The following is a 14,917-nucleotide window of genomic DNA, read 5'->3' on the forward strand; positions in this document are numbered from 1 at the left end:
GACAATAACTTTATAAAGCCTATATGTTATGAATTTTGAAATAATCACTTAAAATATCTTCTGAAAAAACTTCAATTTTAAAATCATAAATACAGAAAATATTTGACAAAGGTAATATCCAAATATTTAAAATATACAAAAAGATAAAATTCTTATTAAAATCTGCACCAATTTCAAATTGTGTATTAAACTATAATTTTAAATTTTATGTTACATGACAAATTACAACCATTCTCAAACAATGAATTTACTTTTTGGTCTTACTGGTATTTTTGGGGGAACTCTATTCAAGAGCTCAATACTTAATTTATAGAAATCAAAGTACAGTACTTCGTTTGTTATACTATGCAAATAAATCATGAAGTTCAAAGAAAAATAAAAAGTTTTTAAAAATCAATATACTCTATTTGATTCTACGCTATATAAGCAATGATTTATATTTCATTGATATGTGATGTTTAATCTATAGCTTGTACCTAGAAACACTGATTTAAGGAAAACACTGATTTAAGGAAAAGGACCCCATTTCTTCTCTCTGTCGATGCTTCTTAACGGGTGGCCCTCCAACAATCTGCATCACCTGGGAACTTGTCAGAACTGCACCTGTTCCCCCTCAGTTCTATTGTAGCAAAGGGTGGCCCAATAATCTGCTGAAACACATCTTCCACATGATTCTAACGTATGCTAAGGTTTAAAAAATCACTGCTCTATGTAGTATTTTAACCTGGAAAAAGAAAAATTTACATGATATTCTAAATAAGTTCCATTAATAAGACGAAAATTCCTTACCAGGAGGTGGTTGTGAAGGGTTAAAACTTGCCCGAAGAAAAGGTGGAGGCATGGGACTGAATCCAGGCGGAGGAACCTGCATTGACACCGGAAATGCTGGTGGGACCAAACTAACTGTAGGCACAGCTGGCGCTACTGGAATCTTTTGTGGACAGAAAAGAAAAAGTCCGTAAATCACTTTATCCATCAGCAAAGATTACATCTTGGAACACCTAAAGGTAAATTACTTCTATCTCTTTTTTAAGGGTAACAAATTCCAATACATTAAGTTGCTTTGTTTTTTTCCTTTTCCTATACTTGTAAATAAACCCACTTGGGGTAAAAGCAAGGCACTATTGTTCAACAGATACATGTAGAGATTGTGAAATCTGCCTTATATTCAAATGATGTAAGGCAACGGGCACCCACTTGAATAGTGAATATCAGGCTCAATCTGAAATTGTCATTTCCCACTAAGTTTCTAATACGTAGTTATGTTACACAACCAAACCACCATTAGGAAGCATATCAGTAGGAGCTTTAAAATGACTTGAATTTCTCATCAATTCATTTTCTACTCCTAGCATAAATACCTTTTACTCATCCTAGATACAATAAGTCTCAAATATTTACTTGCACTACGATTGTGCCTCTCTCTTAAATTTCATATTTTATCAATGGTCTATTCAACATCTTCATTGTCTGAAAGACACTTCAAACTTCTCGTGCACAGAACTGTGGACTCCCAAGTTCTTTCCAAAACAACTCTTCCTTCCCAGTTTTCTCTCTTTCTCAGATAATGGTAATCCCATCTTTCCAATTTCTCAGACCCAAAACCTTGCCTCTGCTCTTTCTCACAACTCAAATCTAATCATACGACAAAGTCTCTTGGTCGTACCATCAAAATATACCCAGTACCTGACCACTTCTCATTCCCTCCATTGCTAGCACTCTAGTCTGAGCCACCATCATCTCTCATCTGGATTGCTCCAGCTGTCTTTTCACTAGTCTCCATGCTTTAATGAATGCCCACTAATCTATTCTCAAAATAGTACAGCCAGTGCATTCCTTTAGAACTTTAAGCCAGATCAAATCACTTCTTTCCAACTCCTCCAAAGGCCGTGCATCTCAGAGTGAAAACCAAAGTCCTCCTAGAGGTCTCCTCTCCGCTAAGCTGCCTCATTCACTGTGCTGTAGCCCACGTGCCATTCCTGGAACACACCAAGCACGCTCCAGGCCTCCAGCCTTTGCACTGGCTCTTCCCTCTGCCTGCAATGCTCTTCAGGTTGGCCAACTTTCACTTGTGGCTCCAGTGTCTCCTTCTCGGTCAAGTTCACCCTGACCATTTTACTTAGGATTGTAAGCACCTGTGCACGCTGGTCACCCTACACTACCTTTATCCTTCCACTGTGTCTCGTAAACTTATTTTAGATCTTCTGTCTCCCATTTTGAGAACAAACGCTCCATAGGGCAGGGATCTGTGTTTGGTTTTTTTTCACTGATGTATCCCAATCTCAGATGCCTAGAAGAGTGAATGTCACAGAGCAAGCCATCAACAATCATTTGTCCAATAAATAAACATTTAAATATAAATTAGACCATTTCTTAAACATTTTTTTTCAAAAACTGTTTGACTAAACTTATATTTATTCCATTTTGGACAAGTTCCTCCAAGTTTTATAAAGTAAATACATGAGTAAAACAACACATTCAACAAAAACACCCAGCACTAACCTGTAACATAGCAACAGGTGGAGGGAAAACCTCTGCCTGGGTGGTGACCACTGTCTCCTTTTCAACTGGAGTTGGGCTCTGAGTTGTCTGGACCGTCTCTTTAACAGGTTCTGAACTTTTCACAGTTTCCCACTCTAAACGAAATATTTGAAATTGATTTCCTCTAGATAGCTGCAACTTTTCATTTTATTTCTATGTCCACATTTAATTTCATGCCTGTCTAAATCCTTCATCTACCCCAGCACATCTATCTTTAACATGTGTCCACAACTGTAGGTGACAGCCTAGGCTTTGCCCAAATAAATCTGATTAGGGTACTAAGGCGTCCAAGGAAGCATCACAGGAGACACAAATGACAGACACAAAACATTTAATCTAGAGAAAACACTTAAAGAGGTATGTAATACAGACCGCAAAGGCTGTCTGACATAAGAGAAATAAACCTCATTCTGTATTTTGTCACAAGGTACAAGTAAATATTGACCCAATACGGAAAATTTTTTCTGGAAATACAGCTATGCAAAAATCGAATGAAGAAGCTCGGTTTCTCTAATAGTTGTCCATCTCCCTCCGAGTAAAGATCAAAGTCATTATGATGACTAGTGAGACTTTACATGACTTCACCCTTCTGTACCTCTCTGACTTCATCTCCTACTACTCACGCCTCACTAACTTTGCTCAAGCCATACTGGTCTCCGGATTTTTATCCGGATTTTTAAACAGACTTTGCACTTGGTGTGCCCTCTATAGGGAATGCTTTTTCCCAGACACCTGCACATCTCACCCCTTCAGATACCACCCTCTCTGTTAGACCTCCTTCAACCATTTAAAACTGCAACAGCTTCACACCTATACTGCCTATTCCCTCACTCCCTGATTTTTCTTCTTAAAACTTACCAGCATAGAAATACTGTATAGAGTATCTATTTTGTTCATGGTCTAGTTCTTTCCACTAGAACATGGGTTGGCAAACTTTTCCTATACTAAATATTTTAACCTTTGTGGACCATGTGTTCTCTGTTGCAACTACTCAACTTCTCTTGGAAAAAAAAAAGTCATATAAAATAGATAAACACAAGTGAGCATGGCTGTGTTTCAATAAAACTCTATTTACAAAATCGGCTGCCGGCAAGATTTGGCCCAGGGCTAGTACAACCCCTGTACTACAAGGTGCATGGCATGAAAGACAGAAGACTTTTTGTCTATCTGCCTCACTGCTGTAATCCCAGTTCCTACTACACAGCAGGAAGCAGGAACTGAAATACTTATTAAATGAATGTATGCTCTGGTGGAATATCCATCAAGAAAGAGAGCAACTGACAAGAAGAAAACAAGTGAAAAAGAGTTTGAATATACGCATTGGCCTGAGAACAAAAACATCCTGAAAATTAGCTAAGTATGCTAAAAAGAGCTAAGATGTGAAGAAATAACAAATATATCGTATTTCAATTCTTTTAAGACTTCTTACTGGTTATAATTACTAATCATTTTATAACTGGAATTTTTAAAAATAAAAAAGACAAGTTTTTAAAAAGAGCAGGCCAGATGGTCACTTGGTTGTAAGTGAGCATTCTCGAATTGTATGAGTGTGAACCACAACTCCCTAAACTAAGATTCTATTCCTGCCATTCTCAACATGTATACTAACCAAAATCATCTGGGAAGTTTTTTAAAGAATCTTCTGAAGTACCCAGTTCTCATTTAAACTTGAGGAATTGAAACACAGTAGTACCTCGGTTTTCAAACGTCTCCATTGACAAACATTTTGGTTTACAAATGCTGTAAATTTTATCTACGGTATGGTATGGGATCTATGGTATCATTAAATAGTAAAATTCATGCTAAATTTGCAGTTGTAGGGGTTGATTTTAAAGGTCTGGAATGAATTAATCCATTTTGCATTACTTTCTATGGGAACCATGCCTCGGTTTTCAAACGTTTCAGAACTCGAACGGTCTACCGGAACAAATTATGTTCAAAAACCAAGATACCACTGTATTTAGTTTTAAAAAGCCTCCGTATACAAAATATGCAACTCTGTCGAGCAAAACTTTTTTAAAAATGTTTTTGAACACAGTGTTTCATATTTTTTCACTTTTGGGGTGAGGGGTAGGGAAGAATCGGGAAAATAAACACAATTCACTCTATTATGAAAAACTCTTACCAATTACAACCTTTTAAGTGTACTTTCTTAATAAAAATATCCTTAGGGTTCTTACCAGTATTTACAGTTTCCTGATCAATCATGCCTCCTTCTGCAAAACCTTCCAAATCATCCACTTTAACTTTTTCCCAGGGTATATATGTGACTCCAAGATCCACATCCCAGAATTGTTTGTATTCTGTTTTTACACCTTTGTTTAAAGCCCAAGCAATCTATCAGAAATGAAGAGAGAAAAAAGAAAGCTCATGTATACTGTAAAAACAAGGAAAAACATTCAAAAATGTAAACAATATAAATACAAATAAAAAATAAAACCAGTTTTAAAAATCAGGTGAATGGGCACATCATCACTGAATAACAGTAGCCAAGAAAATTTTTCCCATGCATTTTCCGTTTTTGTTTGTTTATAAAATAAAATCTGCATTAACAGTGATGGCGTTTGTGAGATTTATTTCTACTTTTTACTGAAACTTTAAAAAAGGGCATTTCCAAAAATAATATCCAAATCTACTTTTCACCATTAAAATGTCAAGCTACATTAGCAATAATTAGACTAGTTATTATAATTTAAGCAAAATCTTGGTACTCCAGAAAAAGAGGAGACTAGTGAACTTTAGTTTACATAGACAAAACTCTCTGCCATCGAATGACAAAGGTATGGGCATGTTAACTTCCTTAAAAGCAGTTATTTTCAAGTTTTTAATTCAGTTGCAGAAGCTAATGTAATAAATTATCTCCGAATAGCAGAAATGAAATATAAATTAGTCACAAGAAGTAAAACTGGAAAAATACACAATAAATACTCAGTTTAAAGAGTAAGAGAAAAATAAAAATATAAATAAACCCTTCACGAGGGATGTAGAAGACAAGATGTTAAAAAGTAGAAATTAATATAACTAAGGAGTATGAATAGGAAGCACTGGGAAGAAATAAATGAAAGACAAACTTGTGAAAATGAAAAAGGTCTGCTCATAAAATGATGGTGACCTGGCTGATGAAGAGAACTGTGTATGTGTGTGATTTCAAAGCAAGAGTCTGACTGAAGTTTGGTTACTGTTTTACCTAATATCTAATTCTTTAACTCAACAATACTGAAATAATAAATTTCCATTGAGCTTTGTCCATAACATTAAAAAGGATGAATTAAACACAGGAACATTCTAATAATCCAATAAAACATGAGCATGTATCCCTCCCCTCAGTCTCACCTTAATAACCTTGGAACCGATTTTATACGATCCAGAACTAAGTTTCTGAAGAGCGCGAAATGCATCTTGTCGATGAACCATGCAGACGTAAGCACAGCCCCTGGGAGGAATCATCTATTAAAACAAATGGTCTCTTTAGAAGGGGTACAAGGAGGGCAATTCATTCTGGCATTTTATGGTTTTAAGGAAACAGAACATTATCTATTAACTAATATGAATTGTTTTCCCTTTGCTTTGCCCAGCTATGTTTATTGGTTCAATTCATGTACAACAAACTACTTAATCTTAAAAAAAAGCCAAAATTCAAAACCTAGTTGGGTCTCACTCTAAGCCATGATACACACGTATGTGAAAACTTGAATATCATGTCAGTTAAAGTTTTTCTAATATAAAGAACTATTTTAAAAAGTAAAAATACACACACATGTATAGCCGACATATTTGAAGGCATACGATTTAGTCACAGTATTATTTTAAATTTTCCAATTATACTGACTAACATGTAAAGAATTTTTGTTTTGGAGAAGTACCTTAACCTTAATATAAAATCTATAATCTACAACAAATGATAAAACTAAAGCACTTCAATTTTTAAAAACTTAATTTTGTCCAGGTACTTCTGGACATAGGTTTAAAATGAATGGGAAAATTGCCTCAGTGTAAGGATGTGGGAGTTTTATTTACAAACTATTTCACTATTCTATAGACTGCTAGATCATAAAATTATCCTTAATGTATTAATTCAGAATAACATAGTGCATTTGTTTCTTTAAGAACTCAAAAGGTATTCTCTCACTTTATTATTACTCCACACCTAGTAAGCTCTATTTGTCAAAATAAAAACAAAAAATTCTCCCTCAGTCTTGCTAACATTTCAAGCTGTCACTTTAATACCAAACCTTTCGAAAGACAAGTCTCTCTAACCCCTTACATACTTCAACTTTTACGATGTAGATCCAACTCCTTACCAACCCACTGAAAATATTTTTTTCAAACTCACTAGTGACCTACTTAATGTTAAATCTAACAGACTTTTCTCAGTCCTCAAACTCCTCTAAAACCAAGTAACAGCTTTCTAAATCTTACATCAATTTTTCAAATCCCGGATTTTATCACTCAGCCATTCAGTCCACTTCAGTTCACAAAATAATTTAGTGACTATTATTTGTTGAGTACTATGCTCTTCAAAGGTAATCCAGAGGAGGAGAAAGACAAGGCAAATTAATGCCCAGATTATTATGGCACAAAAAAGACCACGAATGTCATAAGCCACCTGAAAATCCAAAATGCTGCTCGGATGCAGGATCTGTTCAGAGCAGTGACTCCTGGCTTTGCATGAGAATCACCTGTGTGACCACACCTCTTCGATAAGATCCTAGATACTGCTCATGGTCATCCCTATTTTTTCAAATGTCAACACATTTCTGTTATGCAGCTAGTGCTAAGAACCACTAGTTTAAGGGTAGGAGAAAATTCGAAAAATTTTCAGGTGTTATATGATCACGGATTCTGGACAACAGTTATGTTTTGACAGCTAAAATTTAAAAAGACAAAAAGAGAAGCCTACAACTGACACTTATGGTGGAGAAAGGAATTGAAATGGCTAAGCTGAAACACTTAACCAATCACCTATTTATTAACCAATCACCATTTATTACCAGTGTGACTTAGGCAAATCACTTAAGTTTACTCACTGGTAAAATAACAATATTTACTTAACCAGTTTCTTGTAAGCCTCTAAGCAGACATACACAGTTGAAAGTAAAATACAAAATGATAAAACTCAATTCAAATAAGGAATGCTATTATTAATACAGAATAGTCAAATTTGGCCATGTACAGAATGTTGGGATCTAACACTAGAAAGGAAAACCAGCCAATTGCCCAGTAAATAATCATAAAAAGTCCATAGACATAAAAGTATAACTTAATAAAATCAGAGGGTTAATGAATTATAAATCTCCTCAAACAAATAAAAATAAAACATTTCATTAGTTTTAGCCCAAGGGGAAAATGACAGTCCTTCAGGAAGAAAATACTCAAAGAAGGAGACAGAATCGGGCAAACCACTAAAGGACTCAAGCTGAGGAGTGAAAGACTTAACTCAGGTTAGTGGAGATGGCCTGGCCACACTGGTTTTCTTGCCTAAGGCTTGAGGGGGAAACAGGAAGAGAGGGAGAGGAGGTGGGCAGAGGCTGGGACCCCAACTCCACTTGTGTCCACACACTACCTACCATTTCCCCCCGAAAATAAGACCTAGCCAGACCATCAGCTATAATGCGTCCTTTGGAGCAAAAATTAATATAAGACTCGGTTTTATATTATATTATGTTAGATAAGACCCGCTCTTATAGTAAAATAAGACCGGGTCTTATATTAATTTTTGCTCCAAAAGATGCATCAGAGCTGATGGTCTGGCCAGGTCTTATTTTCAGGGAAACAGGGTATGAGCTCATGTGCAGGTGATTACAATTCTGTGGGACTCAGTTTCTTCATTTTCTATAAAAAGAGGAATTAAATTATATCACACATAGGGTTCCTGCTAACTCATTCAATGTTTTTAGAAATCAAGTGCTACACTGCTGTAAAACCCCTATAAATTTTTGTTAGAATTCCATTTAAAACATTAATCAAGCAAGACGATAAACAGCAATAGAATAAACACCAACGAAAGTCAAAGGATCCTTGTGCAGCTGTGCATTATAAAGGCAGATGCTACTGGGCCAATAAGGAACTGAAGTGACTCTGTGTGAGTGAAAACCTCCTATTCCTTTCTCCACCTCAAACTACTGTTTAACAACTGATACTTACATTAATGGATTCAATTTGTCCAAACTCTTCAAACAGGTTGGTTAAATCCTGCTGTGTGGCCTTCTTGTCCACCTGCCCAACCCAGAGAGTAGTACTGCATACTGGCAAGACATAAGAGAGAATGGACCTAAATCACATAGACAAGTTATTTCTTTCACATAGCTGAGAAAAAAGAACTAATGACAAGAGACTAAAATTTAAGATAACAAAATACCTGTTAGTTGACATTTGTATCTATTATATTTAAAAATCAACTAAAATCCCAGGTATCCATTCACATCTATGCCAAGTCAACCTCCTGCGTGTCACCTGTTCTCAAGCTTGGAGGCACACTTGAATCACCTGTGGGTATCTGGGTCCCACTGTGACAGATGATGAATGGTTCAGGGTATGACAGAGTGGAAGATGGGAGTTCTAAAGTTCCATAGGTAATTCTAATGTGCAACAAAGTTTCCAAACCACTGTTCCCTGCAATCCTATCTGCATACCTTTTAAGTATTTTTCTGTACTGAAAAGATTAAGTAGATATTTCGCCCTAATCACGAGTTAAATCTGAAAACCGTACCTTATCCTTAAGGAAATAATAATTCGCAGGAAGATACAAAGAGGAAAAGGCTAAACTGGAACTCCTTCACTGGTTATTATAAAAGACTTGGAAGCCACTTCCCTTTATATATAATATATATGTATATATAATAAACAAATGCTACACATGAAACATCTTGTCTCCTTTCAGCTGTACTGTTCTCGTGCCTCCATGAACATCTCCTTTTCCTGAAGACATTAACTTTAAAAATATTTACAGCTAATGTATTTGCAGAGTTTTAAATACACAGTTGTCTCTTGCACAACATAGGCTTGAACTGCACAGGTCCACTTATAAGCGGGTTTTTGTTCAATAAATACAGTCAGCCCTCTTCATCCCCAGGTTTCACATCGCGGATCCAACCAATCACACATGGAAAACAGCATTTTCAATCCCCCACTGAGATCTGGGGAAACAGAGGGCCAGCTGGATGCAGTTCTATGCCATTTTATGTAAGGGACTTGAGCGTTCGCGGATATTGGCATCTGCGGATGTCATAGCACCAATCCCCACAGATACTGTAATTACCAGGTTTCCCCGAAAATAAGACCTAACCGGACACTAAGAGCTCTAATGCGTCTTTTGGAGCAAAAATTAATACAAGACCTAATCTTATTCTACTTTAAGACCAGATCTTACATAAGACCCGGTCTTATATTAATTTTTGCTCCAAAAGATGCGTTAGAGCTGATTGTCTGGCTAGGTCTTATTTTCGGGGAAACACGGTCAGTTTGGGGGAGTCAAAAGTTACATGCAGATAAATGACTGCACGGGGGTCGGCTCTCCTAACCCCCACATTATTCAAGGGTCAACTGCATTTGGATTTATGTCAGTGTCATTTTTAAAGAACAAGTTTCCAGCTTTTTGATTAGCTTTTATCTCTAATAGGGCAGGCCGAGAGCTAATTTAGACCCACATTCAGATGTGACTATTGCCAGGTCTCCACTGAACACAGGTTTGCAACCTGGTCTCTACTCTGGCTAGCCCCAGCTCCAGCATCTCCCTATCTGCGTGGGCCTGAGGAATTGTTCTCCAGCAGGACCCTGGTCACTGTTCTTCCCTGCTATTTCTTCTTTGTGTCATGGAGTCATGCCCTAAGAACATATACCTTAAATTCAACCAAAGTTTCAAGGGACAACGTGTTAGTTTTCTTTTGCTGCTGTAACAACAAAATACCACAAACACAAAACGTATTCCCACAGTGCTGGGTGTCCTAACTGGGTCCCCAAACTGCATCCATCTGCAGGCTCTAGGGGAGAGCAGAATGTTTCCTTGCATTTGCTCGGTCCTACAGGCAGCCTGCACTCCTTGGCTCATCACCTCCATCTTCAAAGCCAACAGTGCAGATCTACCAACTTTTTTCTCCTCCCATCTTCACATCACCTTTTCTCTGACCTTGTTTCCCTTTATAAAGACTCTTGGATTACACTGTGTTCTTCTGAATAATCCAAGTTAATCTCCCCACCTGAAGATGCATGCAATGCAACATCTCTACAAGCTCCAGTGATCTGGATGTGGACATCTCTGCAAGTCCATTAACCTTCCACCAAACCGTAGCAAATTTCTGAACCTCTCTCACTGAACAGTTCCCTCCTTTTCTTCCTCTGTCCTACATATCCCAGCTGCCTTTATCTCCCCGAAAACTGTTCCACATTTTCCCTACTCTTTCAATGTTATCTAATTATTCCCATGGATAACTCCATTCCCCGCCGACCCCAGAAAGCAATAATGAGTCTCCCCATCCCATGAGAAGGGCACATGATTCCTAGAATGCTGCTGTTTGCTGATGTTTCATATCCCCTGAATTATTTGAGAAAATTCTTGTGTTCTAAGGACCAATGATAAGGAGACATTACTGTATGTGTTTAAAATATGTTGGGACCACATAAAATTGACATTACTTTTGTGTAACGTAAGTTTTTAGGTAAAAAAAAAAAATCAGAGACATACTTTCACTGTACTTTCTTAAGTACTTTCTGAATTTGTTTATTATGCTTTACCCATGAAGATAAAATAGCGATAGGAAATGAATTCCATGGTGAATACCTATGTAAATGGTGGCAGCAACAACATGACAAATTAGGTGACGAGCCAAATGAAAGAGACTGTGGAAAAGCCCTGTCCTAAAATAGGTAATTCTGACTGTCTTCCTGGTAATCACGGGAAGAGGCACAGTAGAGATTTAAGGTCAGACCTTGCTAGGTGAGACACAGAAACTTTCAGAGTTTAGAACAGCAGCACCATTAGATTAACTGGCTCTCATAATCACGTACGATTCTGGCAGGAAGCCAAGGTTTGTTCAAAGTGCTAGAACTTAAGTAAGCAGATGGCTACTGCCTTCTATTTTAAGCCTGGATTTCCAAGATGCTTTAGCAGTGCCGTAAGTTATACTAATTATTTATCTATTTCCATGGCAGAAAATATTTACTTATAGATGTTTGGAAATCAAATAACCTGATCAGTGTTCGGTCTTGGCAAAAAATGACAGTTTGCTCCATTTTATGTACACTGCCCATCTGCAGTCTGTTGGCTCACGGCGGAAGTCATCACTCACTAAGAATCCTTTAGGGAGAATTTGGCACTCACTGCAATTTATTTTCCTATATCTCACATTCTAACAAAGTGAACACTCCCCTAGCCCTCTCCCAAAACAAACTGCCACTACTGCCCAACTGTTCTAATCATACATTACAGATTAACACATAAGAGAGGGAAAGTCTGTACAACAGGAATGTCTCCTTCAGTCCTGACCCGGTCAGTTTATCCTCCGCAATGAAACCCACGTGCTTCCTACACTAATTACTCCTACTGACCTGGTGGTTGTAACTGGTTAGGACACTATGCACAGAAGACACTGACACTAGCCTTGGCCCACGTTAGGTATCATTAGTCAAAGCTTATGTTTCGTAACTTGCATTAAAAAAAATACAACTCTAAATAACCTTAGTATTGGAGGAGAAATTGATCTTTGCTTTTCTCCCCTATCACTTTACAAAACCCAGGATAGCATTACTCATTTACCAAACCACTTTTCAAATTCTCAGTCTTAAAATAAGATTTAGAGAACCTACAGTTTTATACAAGTGTGTCACTTACCACTTAATGTTTTCGATCTAATTGGAGGCAGGCCCTTCTTCTGTCGTTCTTTCTCCCTTTCTCTAGCTCTTCTCTCACTTGAGTATGAACGTGATGATTTCCTTTTTCTTTCCCTTGAGCGTGATCGTGAGCGCTTTCTGTGTTTACGCTTTCGAGAACCAGATCGTGACCTAGACCTTCGTTTTCTTGGTGATCTAAAAACAAAACCTTATTTTATTTCTAATAATCAATGTTACTCTTCTATCACTAGATGAGAAAAAGAAAAAACAGGAAAAAAAGGTTGTCTTATATTTAGCTACTTCTTAAAAAAGATTTAAGTATAATCAAACATCACACATGCATTTTCTAAAATCTATGTACTGCTTAGGTCCATACTGGGCGTAGATATTTGTTTTCAATAATTCTTACTAAGTCTGGGTTAGTATTTACAAACACAAAGAAGAACAGGAGAACGAGATCCTAGTAAGGCCCGCACTTTCTCTTAGTGTCTCCCAACTCATTTTTCAAACAAGAGTCAAGAACAGGGATGAAATACCAAAGAAAAATAAAAAGATCCTTTAGGTGATAAACATGTTACCTTCTTAAAGTTAGGAAACAGAGAATGATTCCAACAGAGCACTAGGCCACTATATAATTCTGCTTACAAGTTTTCAACTTCTAAAATTTTGCTGAACTTCACATTATAAAGTGATACTGAAACACTGTTTCTTTTTTGCCTGTCAATCATAGCAAGTGAACTCTCTCCAAAATGCTTATGTAGGTGTTGCAAGACAAATAAAGAAGCTGCTATGCTAGGCTACAACAAAGAAGTTTTCAGCACTAACATTGTAACTGCTGTAGCAAGATACTGTTCACATGGGATAGAGTTAGAGAAAGTTGAACTGACAGGCTCGCCTTCACCAGAGGTAAATACGAACAACTTCTTGAAACTAACAATAAATTACTAAACAAATGATCAAAGCTACCATCCCCTCCTCTAGCAGTTACTGTTCAGATTTTCAGGGTATTCATGTGTAGAAAACTGGGTATGAAAAAATGTTAAAGATTAATTATTTTTACTTTTAAGAGAAAAATACAATAGAATTTCTAACACTGTTCCTCTACAGCCTGATTTAACTGTTGTTGAGATGCATTATTATCCATCCTAACAGCCTGAGGTGTCATCAAAATATTATTCACTAAGATGAGATATAATCCAAAATCTAAGTCTCATGATATGGCTGTGATCCATGTATAATATTCAAATAAATGGTCAAAGATATAGCCAATTAAAAACGGAAGAAAGTATTTTCTGATTTTCAAATTCTGAATTACTTCTTTCTGAGAGAATATGTCATTAAAAGAAAAAAAGTTTCCTTAAATCTTGATGCAAAGAAATAAAGGCCACCATTTTAAAAGTTTACACACAACTATTCTTAAATATTATTGTAGAACCTTGAACGGGATCGTGAATGTGTTCTTGATCTTGAGCGAACAGCCACTTTCTTTGCTTCTTGTTCAAAGATCTCCTCTTCCACTCCATCCTGCCCTTCATCTATATCCATGTCCTCAAAAGTCAAAAGAAGAGCAAACAGACAAAATGCCTGGTTGAGACTCAGTACATGTTGACAATTCTGACGTACAAAATATTCACCACAGTAGCATTAATGCCTAATAGTAAAACGTTAGAGTGCGGAGCTTAAGTGTGGGGAGAAAAGCATTCAGGACATTACCATTAATTCACGTAAAATATTTAACATAAAATAAAAATTACCATACTTTACAGTATTTTTTCCTAACTAATTTATAAATATCTGACCCAGAAAAGCATTTACTTTCTACCTGTTGCTGAATATCTATGGAATCATCCAAATTTGTTTCAGGTTCAAGAAAATGCTGTTGACTGCTCCCTTGTGATGGTGTCGCGGAATGCTCTGATCCAAATGTTCCTTCTTGACTATCCTGAGGGGTTGCCTATTGAGGATGAATACAAATACACAAACATTGGGAAATAATGAATATTATTACAAATGAAAATGTAAACATACAAACATTACAATTAATATTTTAAAAAGGAGCCCAATACAAAAAGAAATCCCGTTTAATCTTTTATAGTCAATCTAAAATTATACTTTTGTATAAATCCAAGTTTACTTAAAAGCATGGAACATCATAAAAGGGGGAGAAGACTGAAAGATTACAATAGAATGGAAAGATCAAGTAGGTATTCAAATAAACTTTTAAGTGTGGAAAATATAAACCTTCAAGAATAAAGGGATTATACGATGAATGACATATAATGGCACTAAATGAATCTAGAATTTAATTGGCAATTAGCATTTTTATAAAACGCTATAAATGAAAAGTCCCATAAAGTATTTCAAAGAACTAAGTCACATATTGCATGTAAAGAAGCAATATGAAGCCCAGATGCCAATACCAAAATCACTGATCTAGGAAAACAATTCTCAACTTGGGCCTTCCCCAACCTCCACCTTGAGGAATTCACAAAATAACATTAGAATGTACCCTGAGATGTGTAGAACATTTCAGAAAGTCTAACGAAAGTTA

General features: G+C 36.5%; 1 protein-coding gene across 2 annotated transcripts in view; it reads right to left on the reverse strand.

The window, feature by feature from the left end:
• Positions 1-14,917, reverse strand: part of SCAF8 (SR-related CTD associated factor 8) — an 83,007-nt gene that overhangs the window by 8,621 nt on the left and 59,469 nt on the right. For both annotated transcript variants that reach the window (XM_081045164.1, XM_081045165.1), the window contains 8 exons: positions 14,189-14,320; positions 13,802-13,914; positions 12,368-12,561; positions 8,686-8,786; positions 5,875-5,988; positions 4,722-4,878; positions 2,503-2,636; positions 790-931 (listed from right to left, as the gene is read on the reverse strand). In XM_081045164.1, the coding sequence (XP_080901290.1) occupies positions 790-931; positions 2,503-2,636; positions 4,722-4,878; positions 5,875-5,988; positions 8,686-8,786; positions 12,368-12,561; positions 13,802-13,914; positions 14,189-14,320 (1,087 nt within the window). The remainder of the gene's footprint in view (positions 1-789; positions 932-2,502; positions 2,637-4,721; positions 4,879-5,874; positions 5,989-8,685; positions 8,787-12,367; positions 12,562-13,801; positions 13,915-14,188; positions 14,321-14,917) is intronic.

The sequence above is a fragment of the Rhinolophus hipposideros genome (genome assembly GCF_964194185.1).
Source record: "Rhinolophus hipposideros genome assembly, chromosome: 3".
Lineage (NCBI taxonomy): Eukaryota > Metazoa > Chordata > Mammalia > Chiroptera > Rhinolophidae > Rhinolophus > Rhinolophus hipposideros.